At 43.0% G+C, this 27,487-nt stretch overlaps 1 protein-coding gene and 1 pseudogene across 1 annotated transcript; one reads left to right on the top strand and one right to left on the bottom strand.

Moving 5' to 3' along the window:
• Positions 1–1,839: 1,839 nt before the first annotated feature.
• Positions 1,840–27,414, bottom strand: LOC132651971 (C-type lectin domain family 2 member D11-like). Its single transcript, XM_060376874.1, has 5 exons — positions 27,282–27,414; positions 5,311–5,436; positions 4,203–4,381; positions 3,531–3,637; positions 1,840–2,547 (listed from the first exon to the last, which is right to left on the bottom strand). The coding sequence occupies exons 1-5, from the start codon at positions 27,346–27,348 to the stop codon at positions 2,355–2,357; spliced, it is 672 nt and encodes a 223-aa protein (XP_060232857.1). The 5' UTR covers positions 27,349–27,414; the 3' UTR covers positions 1,840–2,354.
• On the top strand, positions 4,668–12,604 carry LOC132651969 (serine/threonine-protein kinase pim-3-like; annotated as a pseudogene).
• Positions 27,415–27,487: the final 73 nt, after the last annotated feature.

Below are 27,487 nucleotides of genomic sequence, written 5' to 3'. Positions count from 1 at the left end.
CAGCCATCTGTAACTCCATCCCAGGGGACCCGACTCTTCCCTCTTGCTGTCAAGGGCACTGCATGCACATGGTGGACAAACACAGATAGGAGCAGAACATCCAGACACACAAAATAATTATTTTAATTTAAAAATCATTTTAATTGAAATTTTATTTGAACACAGTATATGCTTCAATTGAATTAATTAAATTTTACATTGAGTGATCAGGATCTGACAATGTTTATTTTAACAGAAATATTATTATGCCTCTTTATATAGTAAATTCAATCTTATTCTTCTTTTGATCACAAAAATGTAAATGAGGCAATAGTTTTCTTTTAGAAAAATGGACATCCAAGAGAGTTATCAGAATAAACACTTTATTTTAATTTTTCTCAGTGAAGAATATAAAGATTTCATTTATTTTCTACTGAAACATCAAAATATTTACCTGCATACTTCCTACAGTTTGTACGTGCACAGTGTACTATAGAGAAGTGTGGAAAAAGAAATGATGAGAAAATTAAAACGGAGAGGTCTACGGAACACGGGAAAGAGAGAAGTCCCTGTCCTGGTACATTGTTGTTGCCATGACAGGAAACTTTCCCAGCAGCCCCAGGTTCTCGCAGCTCGGCATACTGGGAAGTCTAGCACCAATGTCCCAGCCTCTGCCCATGGTCTGCTGGTGCATCTCCACAGAGTGGGAGATGTCACACAGGCAGAGCTCAGTTTACCTAGAGTCACTCTCGTTATGACAGCTTTAATCAGTTACTACTTGACTATTTGGAGGTGTCAATCAAAACAACTGTTCCCTTCCCATGTTCTTTAACTCTGGGGTTCGGGTGTCAGAGTCAAGAGCAAGGACTTTAATCAAGGTTCTATAAACCCAGATGTGAGATGGCTCGGGTGGGGGTCAGGACTTTGAAAACAGTTTTCTGCTGCTGTCTGCAGATGATCTTTAGCAAAAAGATCTGCACAGGCCACACAAGGCCTCCAGTGCCCCCTGCTGGCCTGGGCTTTCTTCTGTAGAACTCATTTTTTTAAATATAATTTTTAAATTAAATTTTTATTTTTTTATATCAGTTACAATTTATTCACTTTGTATGCCAGCTGTAACCCCTTCCCTCCTCCCCTCCCGACTCTACCCCCTACAACTCTACCCCCTACTCTCATCTCCTCCTATGCCCCTCTCCAAGTCCATGAGTGGGGAGGTCCTCCTACCCTTCTATCTGACGCTAACCTATCAGGTCTCATCAGGACTGGCTATATTGTCTTCCTCTGTGGCCTGGTAAGCCCACCTCTACTTGGGGAGGTGATCAAAGAGCCAGCCACTGAGTTCATGTCAGAGACAGTACCTGTTTCCCTTACTAGGGTACCCACTTGGAGACTGAGCTGCCATGGGTTTTATCTGAGCAGGGGTTCTAGGTTATCTCCATGAATGGTCCTTGGAAGGAGTATCAGTCTCAGAAAAGCCCCCTGTGACCAGATTTTTTGGTTCTGTCACTCTCCTTGAGAAGCTCCTGTCCTCTCCAGGTCTTATTATCTCCCCCTTCTCTCCTAAGATTCCCTGCACTCTGCCCAAAGTTTGTTTATGAGTCTCAGTATCTGCTTTGATACAATGCTGGGTATAGTCTTTCAGAGGCCCTCTGTGGTAGGCTCCTGTCCTATTTCCTGTTTTCTCCTTTTTCCAATGTCCCTCCCATTTGCCTTTCTAGGTGAGGATTGCTCATCGTACCCAGGGTCCTCCTTTTAGCTCAGCTTCGTTAGGTGTACAGATTTTTGTAGGTTTATCCTGTATTATATGTCTAGTATTCACTTACAAGAGAGTATATGCCATGTGTGTCTTTTAATATAATTTTTTTTATTTATTACATGTTACTCACTTTGTATCCCAGCTGTAACCACACCCTGGGCCCCTCCCAATCTCGCCTTCTCTCCCTCCCTCATCTCCTCACATGTCCTTTTCCCACTCCACTGATGGTGTGTTTTGCTAGATAAGCACTTCTGTGGAATGAGCTGTGAGGCTCACATAGCTAGAGCTTATACCACAGCCATTGTCTGAGTCCAGTGCAAACAAAAGCAGGGTTTGGCTGAGTTCCTTTCTCCTGCCACATGACAGGCTCCAGATTTACCTGGTTGTTGCTGTCTAGTCAGAGCATCATTTTATCTAAAGAGTAAAACCACACATCAGCTGAGCTTGATCCTCTGCTTCCCACTGTGAACCTGTGTCTCTCCTGTTTCTTAAGTAGCTGGTATCTCAGGTGTGTGTCACTTTCTAACATACACACACACTTTAGGAACTCATTTTTGTGGTCTCATAGACTCAAAAGAAGGACTTCTCTGCACAAAAATAAAAGTAGGGTTCACTAACTTTAATTGTACTTTAAACTAAATATATGAGTGCCAACAAGCATCTCTTGGCAAAGGCTAGAAAAATGATTTTGGCTATGGAGGTTATAGCTGTTGGGCTTGCTACAGATCCATCTTTTATCTACATAGACCCTGGCACTGCTGATCCCGTTGTTGCTGAGGTAGGCATGGTTTGCCACTCCCCGGATGGGAAATCTGAAAAGAAATGAAAATCAGTAAGTCCGCAGAGCCCAGAACTGCAATCACTCCTACAACGAAATCTCACTCATCTCCACTGCTTATTTGTAACATGAATGTTGTCAAAGAAAGACAATCCTGTACCGGTTTTACACGTAGCAGCTTTTATTTTTCCAGGCCTTTTTTTTTTTTTTATGAATGTCACACATTTGTCATTCATTCAAGATGAACCCTGTAACATGTGTACCAAGCAGTTGACTGGTACTTGCTGAGATGTTCAATTGAACTGCAGATGGGGGGGGGAATCCCCTCATGAAGGGGGATTTTCAATTCTGTTTTGAAACATTTTATATAGAGGAAACCCCATTTCTTAAATTCTGAAAAGGCTTTAATGATAGACTTGAATGGGTCTATGATTTACCACTCTGGTAAAACAGATGTGTTCAAATCCAAGAACTATCCTGTGTGCCAACGGATAACAAGACTTTAGGGGTGGTTTTCCAGTGCCCTTGGAGTCTCTGCTTTTGTGAACAGGTATAGCTGTGCAAGGACTTATGAGTATTGCCTTACAGTTCTTCAGTGGCTTTCTAGGGTTTCAGAGCCCTCATTGCCCATCTGAGGTTCTGTCTACATCCCACACAGGGCATTTATCATCAACAAAAAGTTTTAAGTTGGTAAAGAAGCAGACAGTACCTCCCTCAGGTGCCATCATCATTTGAGTAAAATCACACTAAGTAAAGGTTTTGGAAATGAGGGCCAATAATACATGGGAGAATCTCCAAAGGATTTAAGTTTGTGGGGATGTGGAGTTTGCTGGGGATTGACACCTGTGTGTAGCACACACCCTCCCTCCCAGGCACACCTCCAACCCAAGAGTTTATTATTCTTCCTCTCCAGTACAGCTGGCCTCACGTTAAGCAGCCATTCATCTCTCAGAGCCACAACTCACATGTGATCACAGCACATGAACACAGTAGAAGGAAAAGCATCTGCAAACATACGTGCTATTATACTCAGTGTTGTCTGTCCATCTCCAAGGGAGTTGTGGTGACTCTCTGTGCAGGCCGATCCAGTAGTCCAAAGTCCCCTTGTATCTCCTTAGGAAACCCTGTCATGAAACACAGAAAGCAAATACATGTGTGTCTCTGTTTCAGATGATCCTTGAGGCTCTCCACTCCACAGCTTCCTCTAGAGATGTCAGGAGGGTGTAACTGAGGGTCACAGAGGTGTAACAGCCTCCAGCTTTCAGTGGACCCAGTTGACATCTGTAATTCTATAGTACCTCATTTGGATTAAAGTATGAAATTTAATGACACTCTACTGTGGATGGCATAGTTCCTGGCTAAGCCACCCTTTACCATGATTAAGAGTAGTCACCTTCAGTATACAGCATGTGCCAGCTTGCAGAAAAACACTCATGACCACCAGGTATCTGGGTAAAATGGCACCTCTGACCTTCAGACTGACTGAGCACGACATGCAGTAATGTTTCTTCAGTGTCTCAGAGCTTCATCCAGAAGTGTGTGACCATCACAAAAGCACACACACACATGTTCCCCATGTCTCCACCTCCTTGAGGTAGGAAACTTCCTCATGCTTCATCTTTATCCTCCCTATCTCCAGGCAATATATAGTCAACAGAACACAGAAACAGCCCAATCCCTGATCATTACCAGCTCCTCCAGGTTGTCAAATCGAGCAAGTTGGGCCTCTTGTGCCACACAGGAGGCCTGGCTGAAGGTCCAGTTACTTGTGGATTCAGCAAAATGAAAACATTTATTTCCAAATCCAATCCAGTGTCTTGGGCAAGCAGCATAGGTGTTTTTCACTGGGCCCTGTTCATTCTTTCTTACTAAAATTTAGAAAACACAATGAATTATAACAAGCTTGTCTTGTCTCTTTTTGGCCTCCCCTCCTGTGCTCAGATGTGAGGTGTGAATTTGATTGTAGCTTTCCTAATTGGAGTCCTCTCCTGAGCATAAGAGGCCTTTATCTAAAGGTATCCCACCCTGGGTCTGAGTCCCATTCCCTCTCAGGTGCTCACTGACAGCAGGGCTCCCTGGAAGTGCATTGATTTCTATAACATCTTCATTTTTGTGCTTTGGATGATTGTTTCCTACAGTGGGGGTTGCTACAGCAACAAGCACTCTGTATGGACACCTACTTTGACAGTCGGCCTGATGATTGAGATAGCAGCGAGAACTGTTGGGAAGGTAGCATACACAGTATGGACATGTTGCTCTAAAGGATGGTTCACATGCCTAAGAGGACAGTGTGAGACTTTATCACAGTATTCTGAACAATGTGGTACTAAAATCCTAAAAATTGATTACTTCAGGAAGTCTCCATTTAATATGTTGAAAACACAATTGAACATGGTAACTAATACCACTGGTAATGGGGAGAGTCACTGTATCTTCCTGGCCATATTACTCCTCTCTGTCCTCACACTTCCTTGAGGTTCCTCCTTTGGGTATTGCTCTTCTTGTTCTCTGCCTTGGACAGTTACCCTGGGTGGAAAAGTGTCTCCTGCATCTCTGTCTAGAGCTTGCTGATGTCATCTTCCCAGGGAGGCTGAGCCTGGCCTCCTGTGCACACCACAGCCTGTGCTGTTCCTTCACTGCAGCTTCCTGCTGGAGCTTGAGTTCCCAGAGAACAGGAATTTCCAGTGTGTTTTCTCAAGCCCTTCCCACAGTGCCTGGCTCACAGTGGTCAGTAAGTATTTACTGACAATGTCAATGTGGACAGAATGTTACAGAATTTGGAGAATAAGTCACTTACCTGCCAAAGCAACAGAAAGCGCAGTCACAGCTACAGTGAGGACTGTGATCACTACATAGCAGCAGTAAAGCTTAGCAGGAGCCTCAGGAGATGTGATGCTGAGATATTTTTCTTGCAGCTTTTTATCTGAAAAAAATCAATATGAGAACATCAATCTCAGGAACCTTTCATAGAAAAAGATAAATGTACTCAGAGTCATCTGTAGATTTGGCTTGTACTCTGTCACCGTATAGCCTTTCATAGAAGGTCCTGGTCTCTAAATGGTGTCTATGGCTCACAGAAGACTAAAGGACAGGGAACAGATTTGTTGACACGGAGTGTTCCAGTTATTGAACTAAGGGCCAGTGAAAGAGCAAGAAAAGGAAAGAGTGAAGTTCAGGTGGGAAAAAAAACAGCAAAACAAAATGACCCATAGAGTGAGTTCCACAAGGAGAGCATTGTCAGGACTGAGGGAACCACTGCTCAGGGGTACCTGGGGGCAGGTCGAGGGATCAGCCAGAGGCTGGAAAGATGGCTGAGAGGTAAGGTGCTCTTCTAGAGGAACCACGTGTGTTTCCCTGCTCCCACATGGGACAGCTAATGACAACTTGTGTAGCTCCTGCTCCAGCCAATGAGACAGACGTGTTGGCCACACTTCTGTATTTCCAGTGCTAGGGAGGCAGAAGCTGGAGAGTCAGGAGTTCAGCCTTGGCTACATACAAAGTTTGGTGTCAGCCTGGAGTATATAAGGATTGTTCCTAAAGAACCTAGTAAGTTAATTAATTAAATAACAACATACAAGTAATAGAACACACTGACATAACTAATGGGTGAAATATGCAATCATTTAAACAAGTTTACCAAAATCATGTAAAAAAGTAATATTGGTCTAAAATATCAAAAACTCTTAATAAGTTATAAATTCAAGAAACTCTTACCAACACGTTTATGGATACTGGGCATTTCAAAAAAATCAGCAAGGTAATTTCACACTTTTAAAATTATTTTTATTCAATACACAGGGGTGATTTTTCTGATGTATGTCTGTGTACTGTGTATTTCCCTGATGCCTGAGGACAGCAGAAGAGGGCCTTGAATACCCTGGAACTGGAGTTACTGACAGTTGTGAGGGGCCATGAGGAGGAACTGAGCCCAGGTTCTCAGCAAGAGCAGACAGTGCTTTACACATGTGCCATCTCTCCAGCATAAAATAATTTTCAAATTGCATGAAAAAACAAAAGAACAGCTGAGCAGTTTAGAAAAAAAAAAATAAATAAAATGTGAGCCGCTTTGCCAGCTGCCTTCTATGTGCTTCAGCGAGGCCACTGGGCAACTGAGCCGCGAGGCCGCCCCGTTGGGCCGCGGGATCCGCTGTTCTGTCTGCGGTCAGGAAGACCGCCCTCCCGTGTCCGTGCCGAACGTGTCAGAGGCGGCACTGCACGCGAGGCCACCCGTGATGCTGCTGTCCAAGTTCAGCTCCCTGGCGCACCTCTGCGGGCCTGGCGGCGTGGACCACCTCCCGGTGAAGATCCTGCAGCCAGCCAAGGCGGACAAGGAGAGCTTTGAGAAGGTGTGCCAGGTGGGCGCCGTGCTGGGCAGCGGCGGCTTCGGCACTGTCTATGCGGGCAGCATAGACCCCCGACGGACTCCCGGTGGCCGTGAGGCACGTGGCGAAGGAGCGGGTGACTGAGTGGGGCAGTCTCAGAGTGGCTGTGTCCCTGAGGTGGTGCCGCTGCGTAAGGGGGCGCGGCGCGCGGCGCGCGCAGCATCCTCCTCCTGCTGGACTGGTTCCAGCTGCCAGACCGCTTCCCGCTGGTGTTGGGGCGGCCCGAGCCGGCACAAGACCTCTTCGACTGCATCACGGAACGGGGCGCCCTGGACGAGCCGCTGGCGCGCCGCTTCTTCGCGCAGGTACTTGCCACAATTGTAGGGTCGTGCACCGCGACATCAAGGAGCCTAGAATCTGCTGAATGGCCTGCGCTCCGGTGAGCCGAAGCTCATCGACTTCGGCTCGGGCGCATTGCTCAGGGACACTGTCTACACTGGCTTTGATGGTACCTGAGTGTACAGCCCCCCAGAGTGGATCCGCTATCGTCGCTATCACGGGCGCTCTGCCACTGTGTGGTCTCTGAGTGTACTGCTGTACGACATGGTGTGGGGGGACATTCCCTTCGACCAGGATGATCTTGCGCAGCAGGCTGTTCTTCCAGTGGAGGGTCTCCCAAGTGCCAGCAGCTTTTTGAGTGGTGTCTTTCCCTGCGGCCCTCAGAGAGGCCTACTGCACCAAACTGCTGCCCATCCATGGATGCTGGGGACCGAGGGGAGCATGCCAGAGAACTGTGACCTTCGGCTCTGTGCCCTGGACACTGATGACAGAGCCAGCACCACTTGCAGCTGTGAGAGCTTATGAGGAGGAGGATCCTGGACTCCACACTGGGGACCTGGGCTCAGCCTAGCCGGCCCTCTCCCAGAAACAACATTTTCTGCTTGGGATGACTCCTGCAAAAGCAATGACCTCTGACACCTGGCGACCTTTGCCCCTGGCACCAGGCCTGTTTCTTTTGCTGTGAGTGCCTTTTTGAACGCTGCTCCACAGGGCCTGCGTTTTCTTGAGCTCTTCTGTCCAAAGATGGATGCGGGCTATGCAAGGTCCTGTCTGCCCTGGATGGATACTTGAACCAGAAACCCCTACCCTGCTGCTCCATCTTGGAGGCAGCCTTCCTGACCAACTGTGTCTGAAATGGAGCGCCCTGAGCCACCTCCCTCCCCCCAGTCTCATGGTGTTCGTCTGGGCATGTCTGCACAAGCAATGCAAAAGCTGGGCCACTGCTGGCCTGTCTGCCTCCCTGGTGCACAACTTAAAACAGTGCCAGGGTCTCTTATTTATGGTGTGACCACCCTGGAGGGCGCCCCTGCCCTGCTGGGGCTATTTGTTGTTTAATTTACTTGCTGAGGTTACTTCCTCCAAGCAGCCACCTCCTCCAGGGTCCTGGGGTGTACAGGAAAGCCAATCGTGACTGTTTAGTCCAGACCCCATCCTAAGTCCTGCACCTGGAGTAGGTCCCCAACCCACGTGTCTGTGGGAGGAAGAACTTGTACAGTGGCTAATTTAGGGGGACTGGGGGACCCTGCCACCCTGGGCACTCTGCGCTGGGGAGTTGGGTTTTAAATTATTGACCTGTACAGTCTGCTTGCTGGCTCTGAAAGCGGGGGGTAGGCAACAGAGTGTCAAGCCCTTAGTTTTTTTAGCAGCTGTGTTTCTGTGACTCTGGTGTGAATAGGCATCAGGGGTGGGTGCTGTTTAAGTTCAAAAGTGTGAGAGTCTGGAGATAATATTTTGTATACAGGTATTTCAATTAAATGTTTTGGTATATATATAAAAAAAAAGACCAAATTTGCAGAAACAACACCACCACAAATCACAGTGTCAGAAACAAAGAAGTAGTATGGTTTTGGCAAAAGTGTAGAGACATAAACCAAAATATTAAAGTTAATAATGATAACAACCATCATAATAATAACCAAAATAATAGCAAGAAAACAAACAAACAAACAAAAATAATCATAAAACAACTTGAGAAACAAGTCGACATTTGGGCGTGACTTACCATCTTCCCAGGAGGATGCCCTGGCCTCCCTGTGCACAGGGCATGCTGGCCCACTCTTGCTTCTTCCTGCCTGCACCTTCCACCTATCTTTGCAACACAGAATGCTGAAACAGTCTCTATATTCATATTCTAAAAGCTCACATTACCTCTGTGAGAGGTGACCCAAGCATGAACCATGAGACTATAAAACTATCTGAGGAAAAGAGAGAGGAAAAAAAAAATCTCTGTGAACTTGTCTTGACTAAACATGTCTGAAGTATAATACCAAAATCCTTATCCACATTAGAAAAAAAAAGAAACATTTAGACTTTGGACTAATTAAAATAATCTCCTTCCTGAGTTCTGCAAAGAGGGTTTAGAAACAATCTCTGCAAGACATAGATCAAAGTGAAGTTGCGTAGAGAACATCTCGAGAGCTCGAGAACTCAGCGACTAAAAGAAGAAAAGAAGAAGAATGGGTCAAACACTTAAGTATCCACCCGTTATCAAAGATCGTGCATTGAGTATGTGCATTATTACTAGGTTTGGGGAAAGACAGTTGAAAACACATCATGAGTTTGTTAAAATGAAAATATACTCCCTGTTTGCCCTGGCCCTGCTACCTTCATATTCTCACAAGAGAAATGAAAACCTGTGTTTGCCTCACATGAGCATTGACAGCAACTTTGGAGATTCTTATAAAAAACTAAAAATGTTTTTTAAATTCACATTTTGCCATAGGCCAAATATCCTCCAACACTGAGGATGTCAACAATATTCTTGAGCACCGGAGCAGAGGCATTAAAAAGACGAAGTGGACCATATGCTTGCCCTCGTTCATCTCTGGCTCTGTGTCCACAGCAAGCTCTAGAGTCAGGAACCATAAAACCAGCTGTCCTGCTGCTTATCCTACAAGGCTGATCACACAGTTGTAGGTTTACTTTTTTGTGTGAGTGTGTGTTTGCATGTGTGTTTTTGATAGCTCTAACTGTCACCAACTTGTTTTTGCTTGAGCTAATTTAATCCACATGTTTTCCATTGGCTTCTTTTTTTAAACTTCTGCAGATTAAAAGCAGATGTGGTATTTTGAGCTGCTTTTGTGTTTCTGAATCCACAACTGTTCTTAGACCAATGATGCTTAGAACATGGTCTCTTTCAATCAAAGGGCAATCGTTTGTATTTGACACACAACTGAAGCCTGTGGGTGACTGTCAGACTGCAGGAATCCAGGTGAACAGCTTCTGAAAAGGCAAATGTCAGGCCAAGGGTGACAATTCTTTGGGAACAGAGGAAGGGAATGTCTGGGAAAAGTCTGCAAAGGGCCTGAGGCAAATTTAGGTGGAGTTATAGGTCCATATTTCATTGTGATAGAGCAATAATTATTATGTTTTCAAAACTCAGAAAAACTTACACCAAATGAATTGAACTTAAACAAAACTGAATCTAAACTCTACTCTTGAAAAAACTTCCACTGAATTTAACCACTATATTTACTCACTTTTCCACATCTCCAAGACAAAAGGGAGCCTGTGCTTAAACTAAAAAGATAGACAATGTTCAGGCTTAGAGGATTTTAAGCATCATATAATGTCCTTTGTATTTTGGCTACATACAAAATTCTCAACATTTATTTTTTCATTGTTTGTTGAGGTGATCTTTCTTCACATTGTATCAAAGTGTTTCTCTGTTTTCTTGTTTTGTTTTGTTTTGTCCAACACAGGTAGGCTTCTTTGTATAAGACCTTGGCTATCCTGGAACTCACTTCTTGGACCAGGCTGGCTTTGAACAAAGATCTGCCTACCTCGGCCTCCCAAGTGCTGGGATTACAGGCTGTGCCATCACACCTGGCATGTCTCTGTATTTTCTTTCTTTTTTTTTAAATATAATTTTATTTATATATTTTTTATTAAAATGTATTCACTTTGTATCCCCTCTGCAGCGCCATCCTTTGTCTCCTTCCAGTCTCCCCCACCCTCCCTCTTCTCCCCCTATGCCCTTTCCCTAGTTCCCTGATAAGAGTGGACCTCCTCACCTTCTATCTGACCCTAGTTTATCAGGTCTTATCAAGGCTGGCTGCATCCTCCTCCTCTGTGGCCTGGCAAGGCTGCACCCCCCAGGAGGAGGTGATCAGACAGACTGCCACTGAGTTCATGTCACAGACAGCCCCTGTACCCTTTACCAGGAAACCTACTTGGAAACTGAGCAGGCAATGGTTTTCCTTTGAACTGGGGGTCTAGGTCTTCTCTATACATGGCCCTTAGTATAATATAACATAGGATAAACATACTAAAATCTATAGCCCTAAAGAAGCTAAACAACAAGGAGGACCCTAAGGAGGATGCTTAATCCTCATTCAGAAGGGCAAACAGGATAGACATAAGAAGCAGGAGAGGACAAGGAACAGGACAGGAGCCTTCCACAGAGGGCCTCTGAAAGACTCTACCCACCAGGGTATGGAAGGAAATACTGAGACTCGTGACCAAACTTTGGGCAGAGTGCTGGAATCCTTATGGAAGAAGAGGGAGAAGGAAGCACCTGGAGGGAACAGGAACTCCACAAGGAGAACAACAGAGCCAAAATACTTGGGCCCAGTGGGCCCTGCAGAGACTGATACTACAACCAAGGACCAGGTCTTTTTATGCCCAGTTCATGAGACCCCCAAAGAATCGACTCTGCTGCAAAACACATGAGGGTATATTAGATACAAGCTCAAGCCTGGGTTGCAAAACTTCCTGTGGAAGCAGGAGAGTCAGGGCAGGCACGTCGGGGCTGTCTATGGGAACAGGGTTTTTAAAGGGAAAAACTGCACATAGGGAGTTACATGCCTTGGCATTACATGATTGGGTAATGGAAATCAACCTTCGAAATGATTGGTTTACTTTAAGCACCAAATCCATAAACTGTTCTTGCCTGGCCATCTGGGCCAGTTTCCAAGCAACTGTATTTCTAGAAGGCAGAAAAAGAATGTGGTAAATGCTGTTCTACCCTGCAGGTGGCTGGACATGTCTCCATCTGGCTGGCCTTCGTTCAGGCTTGTGCTTCAAACCCTAAACCAATACCCAAAAAATTAATTTTTATTTCTTTGGTCTCTCAGTCTCTGTATTTTCAATTGTTAATTCTGTGCTGTCAAAGAGCTAAGTGCTGGCAGGATTTCAGTATTGTAATTTCTATGGCCCATTACTGGGTTTTCTACTTGTAAATGCTTGTCCTTCCACATCTGCCTAAAGATGAAGATCTGGCAGCCTCCAATACCTTAAGCAACCAAAAGGATGGACTTGGCATTGTCTTCCTGATGATTGGTTATAATAACAGCCAATAGCTGGGGCAGGAAATATAGGGGCAGAAGTTCTGTGCGGGCAGATTCAGGAGGGACTGAGGCAGTGGCTAGAGAATCAAGAGACATGAAGAGGAACAGGACTGTCAACAGGAGCATGGAGGTAAAGAGCTACCTACGTGGCAGGGAGACAGGCCAGGAAGTTAGGTTCTAAGTTAGAAGCTAGCTAAGAGATTCTCTCAGCAAAAGACCTAAAGCTTTAAACTATATAAAAGTCTTGTGTTTTATTTATACTGCAAGCAAGTCTGTGGAAAGCGTTGCTGTGGTGGTTGTTGTTTTATATTACACAGAAATGTCTTTAGAAGATCAATTATTGTGATTTTTTTTAATTTAATTAAGTTGATATGCAAAGTTCCTTTGATCTCCCCAATAAAGCCCTACTTGTTTCACTGCACCACTGAAAGTCTTTTCATCTATAAGTCCCTCCTCATGCTTTCTTCTCTTCTATTTTTTAACATTTAAAAACAATGAATTTACTATAAGAAATTACAAGCCTGTAAAAAAAATAGAGAAAATAATATGCTAAATTCTCATGTACCTAGTTCCAACACTTGTCTGCATGTGAAAAAAATCTATTTTCATCCATTTTCTGTTCCTCTTGTCACCCCATTCCCAAGATTACTTAAAAAAAAAATCAGATTTGTAAACACTTTCAAAACTGAAATGACTTAACCTATGATTTCCAGGTTTAGTGTTGTACTTAAAACCTCTTCCAAATTCTACAGAACTAATATATACTCTTGCCTTTTAGGTTACCACTCTGACTCATGAGCAGTGTCAGGCTTTCAATAACTAACTAATTTCACTAAATGTGTCACCCATGCTGTCACAGAAAACATCATCCCATGCTCTCTTGTTGGGCATAGTGTTCCAGTATATGTGGAAGTATATGCCACAATCTCCCCCATTCATCCGCTGATAGATGCTCATGGGTTCCATGGGCTTGCTACTGTCAGCAGTGTTACAATACACACTCAGGTATAAATATCTCTTACCAGGGGCTTGGGAGAGTAGAGAGGAAGTAGGCAATATTTACCATAAAGAGGTGACAGCTCTGGTGTCAAAGGCACAGTAGGAGGGAGTTCACAGTAAAGTATAGTGTTCCTGAGAATAGCTGAGGGGGTTTCTAATGCATTCACCATAATGAAACAAGAAAAGTGTGTGTGAGTGTAAAATGTCAATTAAAAAAGGAAAGAAAGAATAAGCAACTATACTAGAGAGTTTAGGATTGAGCTAAAGAACAGTACCTGATGTGTCTTCTGGAGGAGACTTCAAGCATCAAATGCCCCAGGTTCAAACAGGATTCCACACCACACATTTCTTATACAGTATTACGAGTAAGATTTACCAATAATCTTCTGTTTTTACACATGTAAAATTTCTGATACTGTTTTTTTTTTCATTTTGATACATACATGGCAATTCTGTCATCCATCTTTCTCATGCTGTATACACGTATCTCTTTCTAAATTCAAACGCCTCTTATAACACAGTTTGAGCAAAACTTTCATGTCTTTATTAGAAAGCAATGTTGAAAATGATCTCTTAAAAAACAAACAAACAAACAGGGGTATGGCAAGATGGCGGTGATGGGAGAGCACTGTGTCTGAGGAGCAGGACAGCACTCTCCATGCAGCGACCAGGAGACTGAACTCTGGGCCCTAAAACTATAGCGATCCTGTTTCCCAGGTGAGGGGAAGCTCCCACGGCGTGGGTGTGGGAATTGGTCAGGTTCACTTTCGGGCCGCCCAGCCAGAACCCGAAAGAGATCCCGGGTCACATGGGCACTGGGTCTCTTGGCCAGAGGCACACACCTGCTTGTCCCGATCACTTTCCCAGGCTGATCCGTGGGCACAAGGGTGCCTGAGACTGGGAGTCCCAGTCGCAAGAAAACCCGACGGGGAAGGAAAGTTGCAAGTCTGATCACGGGTCACCCAGTCTTTCCCTGGAAGGAGTCTCGCTGACCACAGGTATCCGCCGCCATCACAACTGAGCTCCCGCCGTGCAGAGAGCGGCTGCACGCCCAGCTCACCTGTACAGACAAGCTGCGAACCCCAGTGGGACAGAGTCTGGGAATCCCTGTCCGGAGAGGGCCCCACAGGGAAGGAAGAAACCGGGCTGCTGGGGTCACCTAGGCTTTGAATGGGGAAAGTCTTGCAGACAGCAGACCGCAGACAGGTGAGTATGCCCAGCCATCACGGATCCGGGCCCAAGCCCAAGGGAGCACAGAGTTATTGGGAACCCAGCCCCCTCAGACTCGCAGGTGGGCACGCGTGCCATCAGGCCAGAGACCTGCTTAGTACCAACTAGTCCTTACAGACAGAACTGTGTGCCCCAGAACACCAGTGTCTTGGAGTCACTGTCTGCAGAAACCCTCACAAGGAACAAGGAACGAAGCAAAGGGGACAGATGTAGGCAACCCAGTATATTCCCGGAAAAGGTCCCACACACTGGCCCAACCCAGGGACCTGCTGTGCCCCAGATAGCCTGCTGTTACCAGGAGAGCAGTACTCACCCGCCACAGATTAACCCTTGGGTTCTGGGGCACAGAGCCCCAACCTTAGACCTACAAAAGACTGGAAAACTGACCAAACCATGGAACACACAGGTTACAGCAGCTAATCACTAAATTTATAGCAAGAAACCCAGAAGCAGGACAGTTATCCCAGGACTTCTCCCAGTGAGAAGAGAGTCCTCTTGACTAATAAGAACCACAGTTACCACCCAGGTCTCTATGCCTGAGGTGAGCTGTAGCAACTCCTGAAAAACACTGGCCATCCAGTGACTATATCCAAAAAGCTGAGAAGGCTTCCTTCAGGAGAAACCATCTTCCTGCCAAAGGGATTCTCTCCACCACAGGATTCCAGGAACCACCAGAAACTAACTTCAAACACCTAACATAGCCCAATGGGTAGAGGACAGATTAAAAATTCAACCAACAAAAGGCAGAGCAATATGGCATATCCAAAACCCAGTTATCCAGGGGCAAATAGCCCTAGACACCCCAGCATAAATGAAATTCGAGAAGATGACCTAACATCTATGATCATGAAGAAGATAACAGAGGAAACAAATAAAATACGAAAATAAATAGAGGAAGCTACAGCCAAACAGTTTGTGGCCTTTAGAGAGGAAATGCTTAAATCACTGAATGAAATAAAAGAAACAGAGGATTGTTCAAACAAACAGCTGAAGGAATTGATAGAAAAACAAGAAAATACATCCAGACAGATGAAGGAAATCAACAAAACAGCTCAAGATCTGAAGATAGAATTGGAAAAATTAAAAAAACACAAATGGAAGAAATTGTAGAAAGAAAGAACTTAAGTAAGAAAGCAGGAACCACAGAGGTTAGCATAACCAATAGGCTACAAGAAATGGAAGAAAGAATCTCACGTGTGGAAGATACAATGGAAGAAATAGATGTATCTGTCAAAGAAAATGTTAAATCTAAAAAATTCCTGACAAAGACTGTCCAAAAAATTCAAGACAACATAAAAAGACAAAACCTAAGAATAATAGGAATAGAGGAAAAAGAAGATTCCCTCCTCCAAGGCCCAGAAAATATTTTCAACAAAATCATTGAAGAAAATTTCCCCAACTTAAAGGAGAAACCAGTAAGAATACAAGCGGCCTACAGAACACCCAATAAATTAGACCAGAAAAGAAAATCCTCCTGCCACATAATAATCAAAACGGTAAGTATACAGAACAAAGAAAAAATACTAAAAGCTGCAAGGAAAAGACCAAGTAACGTATAATGGCAAACCTATTAGAATCACACCTGACTTTTCAACAGAGACTATGAAAGCCAGAAGGGCCTGGATGGATATCATGCTGACCGTAAGAGAACACAAATGTCAGCCCAGGCTACTATACCCAGCAAAACTCTCAGTCCTCATAGACGGAGAAAACAAGATATTCAATGACAAAAACAACTTTCAACAATACCTACAAACAAATCCAGCATTACAGAAGACACTAGAAGAAAAATACAACCCAAGAAAACTACCTACTTTCAAGAAAACACAGGAAATAAATAACCTCATTACAGTAAAACAAAAAGCAACAAAGCACACAACCATATGACCACAGCCAATATCAAATTCAAAGAATCTAACAGCCACTGGTCATTAATCTCTCTCAACATCAATGAACTTAATTCTCCAATAAAAAGACACAGACTAACAGAATGGATGCGTAAACAAAACCCAACAATCTGTTGCATACAAGAAACACACCTAAGTCACAAAGATAGACATTACCTGAGGGTAAAGGGATGGAAGACTGCTTTCCAAGCAAATGGATGCAAGAAGCAAGCAGGAGTAGCCATTCTAATATCTGATAAAATAGACTTTCAACCAAAATTAATCAAAAGAGATGGGGAAGGACACCTCATACTCATCAAGGGAAAATTCCACCAAGAAGACATTACAATCCTGAACATCTATGCCCCAAATACAAGGGCACCCACATTTGTGAAAGAAACATTGATAAAACTTAAACCACACATAGATCCCCACACACTAATAGTGGGAGACTTCAACACCCCACTCTCAACAAAGGACAGGTCAACTAAACAGAAATTAAACAAAGAAACAATATCTCTAACAGAGGTCATGAAACAAATGGACCTAACAGACATTTACAGAACCTTACACCCAAACACAAAAGAATTTACCTTCTTCTCAGCACTTCATGGAACCTTCTTCAAAATAGACCATATAGTTGATCACAAAACAAACCTCAACAGATACAAGAAGATTGAAATAATCCCTTGTATCATATCTGATCACCATGGAATAAAGCTGGACCTCAACAACAACACAAATACCAAAAAGCCTACACACACATGGAAACTGAACAATTTGCTACTAAATAACAGCCGGGTCAGGGAAGAAATAAAGAAAGAAATTAAAGTCTTCCTAGAACTCAATGAAAACGAAGACACAACATACCTAAACCTGTGGGACACAATGAAAGCAGTGCTAAGAGGAAACTTCATAGCACTAAGTGCTGTCAAGAAGAAATTTGAGACACCTCATTCAAGCAACTTAATGGCTCACCTAAAAACCCTAGAAAAAGAAGAAACAGACACACCAAAAAGGAGTAGACAGCTGGAAATAATCAAACTCAGGGCTGAAATCAATCAATTAGAAACAAATAAAACAATTCAAAGAATCAATGCAACCAAAAGCTGGTTCTTTGAGAAGATCAACAGGATAGACAAACCCTTAGGCAAGCTAACTAAAAGGCAGAGAGACACCATCCAAATAAACAAAATCAGAAATGAAAAGGGGGACATAACTACAGACACTGAGGAAATCCAAACAATCATTAGGACTTACTTCAAAAGTCTATACACAACAAAATTTGAAAATCTAAATGAAATGGACAATTTTCTTGATCAATTCCACTTACCAAAGCTGAATCAGGACTAGGTAAATCATTTAAATAGTCCTATATCCCCCAAGGAAATGGAAGCACTCATTGAAAGTCTCCCATCCAAAAAAAGCCCAGGACCAGATGGTTTCAGCGCAGAATTCTACCAGATCTTCAAAGAAGAGCTATCTCCAGTTCTCTTCAAACTATTCCACAAAATAGAAACAGAAGGAACATTACCAAACTCATTCTATGAAGCCACAGTCACCTTGGTATCTAAACCTCACAAAGACCCAACAAAAAAAGAGAATTTCAGGCCAATCTCCCTTATGAACATTGACAAAAAACTACTCAACAAAATACTCGCAAACCGAATACAAGAACACATTAAAGATATCATCCACCATGACCAAGTACGCTTCATCCCAGGTGTGAAGGGGTGGTTCAATATACGGAAATCCATCAATGTGATCCACCATATTAACAAACTGAAAGAAAAAAACCACATGATAATCTCCCTAGATGCTAAAAAAGCATTTGAAAAATCCAACATCCATTCATGTTTAAAGTATTGGAGAGATAAACGATACAAGGCACATATCTAAACATAATAAAGGCGATATACAGCATGCCTATAGCCAACATCAAACTGAACGGAGAGAAACTTAAATCATTCCCACTGAAATCAGGGACAAGACAAGGCTGCCCACTCTCTCCATATCTCTTCAACATAGTTCTGGAAGTCCTTGCTAGAGCAATAAGACAGTTGAAGGAGATCAAGGGGATACAAATTGAAAAGGAAGAAGTCAAATTATCACTATTTGCAGATGATATGATAGTATACGTGAGTGACCCCAAAAACTCTACCAGGGAACTCCTACAGCTGATAAACACCTTCAGCAAAGTGGCTGGATACAAAATTAACTCAAAAAAATCAGTAGCCCTCCTGTATACAAAAGGCAAAAGGGCTGAGAAAGAAATTAGGGAAACAACACCCTTCACAATAGCCACAAATGACATAAGGTACCTCGGAGTAACCCTAACCAAGGAAGTCAAAGACTTGTATGAAAAAAATTTCCAGTCTCTGAAGAAAGAATTAGAAGAAGATATCAGAAGATGGAAAAATCTCCCATGCTCATGGCTTGGCAGGATTAATATAGTAAAAATGGCCATCTTACTAAAAGCAATCTACAGATTCAATGCAATTCCAATCAAATTACCAACACAATTCTTTACAGACCTGGAAAGAAAAATTCTCAACTTCAAATGGAATAACAAGAAACCCAGAATTGCTAAAACAATCCTCTACAATAAAAGATCTTCTGGAGGTATCTCCATCCCTGATCTTAAATTATACTATAGAGCAACAGTTTTAAAAACTGCACGGTACTGGCATAGAAACAGAATGGTGGATCAATGGACCCGAACAGAGGACCCAGAAATAAACCCACACACTTATGGACACCTGATCTTTGACAAAGACGTCAAAACCATACAATGGAAAAAAGATAGCATCTTCAACAAATGGTGCTGGTCCAACTGGATGTGTACATGTAGAAAAATGAAAATAGATCCATACTTATCACCCTGAACAAAACTAAAGTCCAAGTGGATCAAAGACCTCAACATAAAACCAGACACATTAAATTGGCTAGAAAAAAAAAAAGTGGGGAATACCCTAGGACTCATTGGTACAGGAGAAAACTTCCTGAACAGAACACCAACAGCACAGGCTCTAAGAGCAACAATCAATACATGGGACCTCATGAAATTGAAAACCTTCTGTAAAGCAAAGGACACCGTCATCAAAACAAAGCGACTGCCTACAGATTGGGAAAGAATCTTAACCAACCCTTTATCTGACAGAGGACTTATATCCAGTATATATAAAGAACTAAAGAAGCTGAAAAGCAGCAAACCAAGTAATACACTTAAAAAACGAGGAACAACGCTAAACAGAGAACTCTCTGTAGAGGAATATAGAATGGCAGAGAAACACTTAAAGAAATGCTCAATGTCATTAGCCATTAGGGAAATGCAAATCAAAACAACCCTGAGATTTCACCTTACACCCATGAGAATGGCCAAGATCAAAACCTCAAGTGACAACACATGCTGGAAAGGTTCGCAGCAGCTTTATTTGTAATACCCAGAAGCTGGAAACAGCCCAGATGCCCCTCAACTGAAGAATGGATGCAGAAATTGTGGTACATCTATACAATGGAGTATTACTCAGCAATGAAAAATAAGGAAATCATGAAATTTGCAGGTAAATGGTGAAACCTGGAAAGGATCATCCTGAGTGAGCTATCCCAGAAGCAAAAAGACACACACAGTATATACTCACTCATATAGACATACAACATTGGATAAACCCACTAAGATTTGTACATCTAAAGAAATTAAGCAAGAGAGAGGACCCTAACTAAAACGCTCAATCCCCATCCTGAAAGGCAAAGAGGATGGACATCAGAAGAAAAAGAAAACAGGAAACAACCTAGGAACCTGCCACAGAGGGCCTCTGAAAGCCTCTGCCCTGCAGACTATCAAAGCAGATGCTGAGCCTGATGGCCAACTTTTGGGCAGAGTGAATGGAATTTTATGTAAGAAGTGGGAAATATTAAGAGCTGGAGAAGACAGGAACTCCACAAGAAGAGCAACAGATCCAGAAAATTTGAACACAGGGAACTTCCCAGAGACTCAAACTCCAACCAAGGACTATTCATGGAGATAACCTAGAACCCCTGCACAGATGTAGCCCATGGCAGTTCAGTGTCCAAGTGGGTTACATAGTAATGGGGAGAGGGACTGCCTTTGTCATAATCTGAGTGGCCTGCTCTTTGATCACCTCCCCCTGAGGGGGAGCAGCCTTACCAGGCCACAGAAGATGACAATGCAGCCACTTTTGATGTGAACTGATAGACTAAGATCAGAAAGGAGAGGAGAACCTCCCCTATCAGTGGACTTGGGGAGGCGCATGCATGCAGAAAGAGGAGGAAGGGTAGGAGCGGGAGGGGAGGAGGGAGGGGCTTATGGGGGGATACAAAATGAATAAAGTGTAATTAAGAAAAGTTAAATAAAAAATTAAAAACAAACAAAGGAAACATTGTTGGCCTAGATTTTAGCTTTATTTAAAAAAAAAAAATCAGTGCCAAAACCAGTTGTGGTTTCAAAAGAGTAAATTTGCCAAAAAAACCCTCCAGTTACACAAGAGGTGCACTTTAGACAACAGGAAATGTTCCCACTGGGTAAGCATTTGAGTATTGGATTTCAAAAGTCAACCCTGCACAGGGAGTACGAGCTCCAGGCCAGCTTGAGAGAAAGTATGAGACTTTGTCAAACAATCAGTCAGTCAATTGATCGATCCATCATCATCATCATCATCATCGGCATTAATAATAATAATAACAATAATAGTAATTTCAGTTAGAAGAATTCTTGGTTTAAGTTATGAACATTAAAATTTGCCATGAATTTGGTGTTTTGGTTGATATCAGTTTTGTTTTCTCAAAATTCAATATTCTCTCCCTAAATGAAAAAAATATAAGGTGGAGGAAGAAGGAAAAAAGAAGATAAAAGGATGAAATATAATGAAGCATAGACATTTACAAAACAAAAGAAACAATTTTCTTTCTTTTCCGAAGACTAAAGTACAGAACCTCATTATATTCTTTTTCTATTTTTTACTGTGAGCTCAAATTGCAAAGGATTTGGTCCTGGGTGGGTTCAGCCCCCACCCTATGCCACCCCCTTCCAGTTCTTTTTTTAATTAAAGCAGATCTCTAAAGTGTGACAGCCTTTTTGGAGTTAATGGCAAATTTGGCGTTAATGGCATCTGAGCAGTGGAATTTGGCCTCTTGGCTTTGGCTATTTTCCAAAGTCCAGTCCCTCGTAAACTGACCTTGGTGGTCCTACGGCGGACTGCTCTGACCCTGAGAAACTCTGTGCAACCATAGTAACCAGACAGCAGGCTCTGTGTAACCTTGAGTGAGCTCTCCTATGTTTTGACCAAGTAAAGCTCCTACATGACAAACTGCTTGTACTTTTTTGCCTACGTAAGTGTTAACCTGACGTCCATTAAATCGACACCTGGATTAGCATGTAGACTTGGTGCCCTTCTCTGTGTCGCCCTCTCTCTCTCTCTCCCCCCCCCCTCTCTCTCCAAGCCCTCTCTCAGGTGGCATTCAGGTGTCACTGCTGGCCGGTGATACCAAAGCACAAGCCCCAGCATCCCAGGCAACAACTGTCATATGTGCACAATGCAAAGCTGTTGTTTGAATTTCCTTCACTCATAGGGGACATATTGTTAGGATTTTGGAACCAAACCTGCTTCTGGGTTGCCTAGCAATTTATGATGTCATTATGCGTCACTGGCCACGTGGCCACACCTGGAAGGGACAACCCAACATGTGGTCCCTCTCTTGGTCCTTTCTCTCTTGGCCCTCTCTCCTTTTTCTATCGGGGTGCCCCTCTCTCTCTCTCTCCTTCTCTCTCTCTCTTTCTCCCCATCATGTCCTGTTCTCCTCCCTCTCCCTTCTCTCTCTCTCCCCATCCCCACCTAATAAAGCTCTTTCATATAGAAGATCTGTTGTATGCCTTATCGACTTTACTCAATTTGTCCCATAACTTTACATTGGTGCCGTGAAACTATGGGTCCCATGGCTTCGCCAGACCCTTTTCAATTCCTCTAGGACAAAATGAATTTGTGCAACAGCTCTCTCTCTGCTCTATCTATGCCTGAAAATGTTCACTCTTCTTCAGCTGTCTTATCGCACATGGCACATCTGCTGGCAGTGGCAGCAGCAACGAAGTTAGCCTGGGAAGTTAGCCTCCCGGCTGAGGCTGCTACCTGTTGCTACAACTCACTCTGCTACTGGCGGCAGCAGCTGCTGGGGCTTGGGAAAATCTGGCAAGCTGCTTTAGGTAAGAAATGGCTACCCCACCCCCACCCCCGCACAGCTGCCCGAGCTCCCTTGAACTAGATTTTGAATCTCCTGCGAGACTTCTGACTCCATGTTGGTCTGGGGCGTAAATGGGCAGAGCCACAGCTTCACTATCCGATTCCACATGGCTACCGTGGCCATTTTAACTCCAGGCAATTGGACTCTGCCTAGCCATGTAATCACCCCTCCCTCCTGCAAAACTCCAAGCCACGCCACCACTCCTGTCTTTCAAAATTCTGACTACTCTAAGGTGTTATTTCCAAGCTTTAAAAAGATCTTTTCTTCCTGATTTCTGTACATTCTGCTCTTAAAAAATTATATATATATATATATATATACGATTTAAATTCTTACATAATGATTTATATAATTTTTCTCATTGGGTTTACAAGGCTTCCTTAATGATAATTAACTGTTTATTTTATTTTTTAGACGAGGTCACAACAACAAGCTTCATTTTAAATTGGTATGGATTTTTAAAAATATTCAGTTATGTTTTAGTATCTAAAATTCAACCCTGCTTCAAAATAAATTTTATATAAAAATAAAATTTCAAGGTTATAAATATCTATTCAAATTAAGTTTGTTTAAAATATATATCTAACTGCCTATGCCTTTTCAGTTTCTAAATTAATAAATGCTATTGCTGTTTCTTCTGCCATGTGCTACCTATGATCCAGATTCTCCACTAGGCCTTCTGGCTAATGGGTTTCCTATAATAAATTCAAATGTAATTTTTTAAAATTGCTTTATACTGTTCTACTAAATTGTTGGTTTTAAAACTCCTAACTTGGGGGTTACTACATACAGGTTTCTACCAATATTCTAAATTAAGCTCTATTAATTTTATAGGTATTTATGTTAAAACTTGGTCATTGTGCTGTATCTCTATCAAAAGGTTAAAATATGCTTGGTCTTATTTTCTAAAAATGGTATTATTAATCTATAGTATAACCTTAGACTTTTATAATCTATAAACTTTTTATATACTAAATCCTACAGAAAACTGTTGTGCTCTCACTTTAATTTACTATATTTATGACTTTTAAGACTCCAACTTAGCAAGGACAAAACCTAAAGTCCTAATATTTAATGGTTAACAAATGCAAGTTAATAGTCATCTCAGAGATGTTCAAATATATATTTATAGTGCTACAGATGGAAACATGGTCTCACTGCAATTTGTAATAAACAGCTGGGAATGGTCCTTGAGTAACCATACAGGAATTGGTAAAAATAATAGCCTTCCTGACTGGCTCATCCAGAGCAATAACTATGCTCCAGACCTTGGCTGCTGCTCTGAGGCTGCTGGCATTCCCACACAAAAGACAGAGGTCTGCAGTGTCCCATCCCTCGGGGGTATGGCCAAAAGACAGTTCCACCAGGTGACTGTTTCAAATGCAGCCAAAGGGGACACTGGTCCTACAGCTGCCTCAACAAGCCATAGCTGCCTGTCAGCAGACTGGCCTCTGGAAGTCAAAACGTTCCCAAACAGGCTTGTCCTCTGTGCCCAGCCATGGAGGTTCAACCAGCAGAAGAGCCATAGACACTTCCAACCTTTCAGCTCATTGGCCTAGCAGAGGACAAATATATGGCTCCTTGATTCAGGGACCTCCATCACTCTCACCTAACCCAGAGTAACATTACAGGCCTGTTTTGGCCTCACAATGGGGTCCCATGGACATTTTGCCAACTTCTGTGTTGGGACATTTCAGATGCCTTCCCAGTTCTCTTCATATGCAGGAGACGAGGCCTTATGCCTAAATCGTAGAACTGCTATTGTCAGGTCTAGACATAATATGCTTTGTTGCCAGACTAAAAAAACAGGCCTAAATGTAACCTTTACCATCGCTTTATTTAGCTAAAGGACAATGAATCTTCGTAACAGTCTCACCTAGGTCTCATGGTAAATAAGTAGCCACAAAGGCCCCCCTCAAAAAAATATATATTATTTGAGAGTCTAAAAAGGCATCTTAAGGTTGGCAAATGCAAGTTATAAATGTTTAAATGTCTAAAAAAATGTTTTAAGGTGGGTAAATACAATTTATAAAGGTTGCAAGGTCTAAGGTAATTTAAGATATCCTGAATAGATAAAACTACTTAATAGTTCCTCCTGTTCCTATGCTACTGTTGTATTGACTGTCCAGAGTTTTGGCCTTATCAATAGAGCTCTGATTTACTAATCTAACTCTAATACAAAAACATTCCACTATATTAAGTACTATTATGGTTCTAAGCTGAAGATTTAAATCTCCATAATGTGTGCTTATACTAAAAGTATTATACTAAAACTCAAGTGAGTTTCCCTTCTACTTCACGAAAGGCTTGTGCCTTTTCAGAGTTTACCTTTAAGAATGCTTGTGCCATTAACACAAATGTGTATCTCTACTGCCTTTTCTACAATGTACATTTCAGTGCAGATTACAATTGTGATGCTAACATGTCTAAAGTTTTATCCCCTTTGTAAAACTTAAATGTAATTCTTGTAAGCTGCAGGAAATCACCCAAATCCACCTCTCAGGTCAATTGGGTTCCAGATAAGTACTACACTTACTGCCTATCTCAGAGGGTGGGACTTCTCCCCTTTCCCTGGTTTTGGGACTTCCCTTTCCTGGCTACCAGATCGCTATGTGCTTGCTGCATGCAACATGGGCTGGATTGGTGCGTTCTCCTCATTGACCAGCCACTGGATTGGTGAGTTCAACTTATTTATCAGCTTAAAATGCTTCTCTTGATAGGGGAAACTTGACTGTTGAACGTCCAGCAACTCCCCACTATCTTTTGAGACAGAAGGACCCCACCCCCCAACCCATAGTCTTCACTGGCTACTGTTGGCCCTCTCTGCTGGACTTCCATTTAGGGCTTCTTTTCCCTTGGGAGAGCATCCCACACTCACACATCCCTTCTCCCCTCTATCACACAGGAAAATCCTAGCACTAGGTGAACTGTGCTTGCTTGGGCAACTGTGCCCCTGATCTCTGGCCAAAAGATGATGAGCTATTGGACCAGGTAGGACCATCTCTACTGAGTCATACCTTACCTTTGAGATGCCTTTGGAAGGTCACTGGCTTCTCTGCCTCCCAATGAGAAATGCCCAGATTCCCATTCCTCCAGATTCTCCTCTGGGATATCTTCTGGAGAATTTCAGGTTTCTACACCTAGTGCCTGCTATTGCTAGGGCCTATAAGTTTTCACACTTCTGTAACCAAACCTCGCCTCAATGACAGATCCAAAACAAAGCCTTTTTCATTACGGCCAATGATTGGGTAAATGAAGGTCCCCCCAGTGAAATGAAGGTTACCATGTTCAAGTCTCTTTGATCCAAACCACCCACATCTGTTCACTCTCCCAAACGTTTTAAATCCATTCCTAAAGGATTTTCTCTATAACCTACTTAATCTTTTGCCTATATATATATATGTTTCAGTATTCTGCCAGACACAGATGTTTCCTATAGCCACAATAGCACCAAAGCAGCCACCACAAGTGTTCCAGTCTGACCTCACAGACTTCCAACAAGCTGGACCAGCACCTTCCCTCCCAGCCATGGATGTTCTTACAGACCCTGGACAGCATCAAAGCAGCCTGTTCTTCCTGGAGTTGGCCAGCATTTCAGCCTTTTGACCTCCCTACAGCGGCCCCAGTGTCAGCAAGAAGTAGCCAGAAGAGAATCTATGCTCGTTATTCACTTACTATTAACAAAAGGCTGGAATGATGTGCTTCAGGACCAGGACAAGCAGTTCCAGATTCTCCCGGCATTCCTCTGTCCCTACCTGCTGCCTTGCATGGCTGGCAACTCTCTACTGACAACCCTCTACCCTAAATTTTCCAGGGCAGAGGCTTCTCCTCCTCCTCTTGACCATGTAATCTGGCTATTTTGTTGCTCTTATTTCTTTCTCTCTTAACCCCTTACATGGCAACCAAGAGCCACTTCCAATCAACCTAAATTTATATATACTTTAACTTACCTTACATGAGAAGCAGCCCAATTTCATCACTATTTAATTATAAAAAAAAAAATGGAAGAATGTTAGGATTTTAGAACCAAACCTGCTTCTGGGTTGCCTAGCGATTTATGATGTCATCACGTGTCACCAGCCAGGTGGCCGCACCTGGTTACCTTGTCCCTTAAAGGGACAACCCGACATGTGGTCCCTTTCTTTGTCCTTTCTCTCTTGGCCTTCTCCCCTTTCTCTATTGGGGCGCCCCCTCTCTCTTTCCCCTTCTCTCTCTCTCTCACTATCTTTCCCCCATCATGTCCTGTTCTTTGCACTCTCCCTTCTCTCTCTCTCCCCATCTAATAAACCACTTTCATATAGAAGATCTGTTGTATGCCTAATCATCTTTATTTATTTTGTTCCATAACATTACACATCTAGAACAAGCATCTTCTACAGCAACCTGATATAATCCACCAGAGTATAATTTACCAGATCCGTGAGAAAAAAGTGAACTAGCAAGCCAAGTGCAAAAACAAAAACAAAAACAAAACAAAAGCTGTGTCTGTGGCTCTGGCTCCTGTAAGGTAAGTCACTGTTCTTTTCTCTTGCTAAGGAACTATTCAAGTATTGTATCTCAATTAGAATAACTAATGTATCAACCCCATAGCTAATCCTATCTGCAGCCTCTCTTTTCCTCAGAGATCCACTGTGACAGGCTCACTGGCATGAGATTCCGCTCCTCTGCTGTCCCTTCCCCAATGAAGCTCCTCTCTGCTCTTGTAGTTTGCTCAAATTCCATACATACCCATTTGTCCTTCCGGCAGGCAGTCTGTGGCAGTGAGCATGCCCACAGATGTGTCTGGGGTTCCCATTTCAGAGCTGAGAAGCTGAGCTTCAGCTATGGGAAGACTGAAACTTGAAAGCTGAGAGGCGAGGAATTATAAAACCTCGAGGAGAGGAAGTACCATTTGCATTTGTTCATTGCCTTGCATAGGGGTGGAGTTGCGAGAT

The sequence above is a fragment of the Meriones unguiculatus genome, unplaced genomic scaffold, assembly GCF_030254825.1.
Source record: "Meriones unguiculatus strain TT.TT164.6M unplaced genomic scaffold, Bangor_MerUng_6.1 Chr5or6_unordered_Scaffold_109, whole genome shotgun sequence".
Classification (NCBI taxonomy): Eukaryota; Metazoa; Chordata; class Mammalia; order Rodentia; family Muridae; genus Meriones; species Meriones unguiculatus.
This window is presented reverse-complemented; position numbering and strand designations above follow the sequence as displayed.

Excerpts from the sequence above, each read along its gene's own strand:
- LOC132651971 (XM_060376874.1), bottom strand. The coding sequence starts at position 27,348 with ATGGGAACCCCAGACACATCTGTGGGCATGCTCACTGCCACAGACTGC. Across the intron at positions 5,437-27,281 it reads CCTGCCGGAAGGACAAATGG|ATAAAAAGCTGCAAGAAAAA; the intron begins GTATGTATGGAA and ends GATTTTTTTCAG. Across the intron at positions 4,382-5,310 it reads GCTTTCTGTTGCTTTGGCAG|TAAGAAAGAATGAACAGGGC; the intron begins GTAAGTGACTTA and ends TCTAAATTTTAG.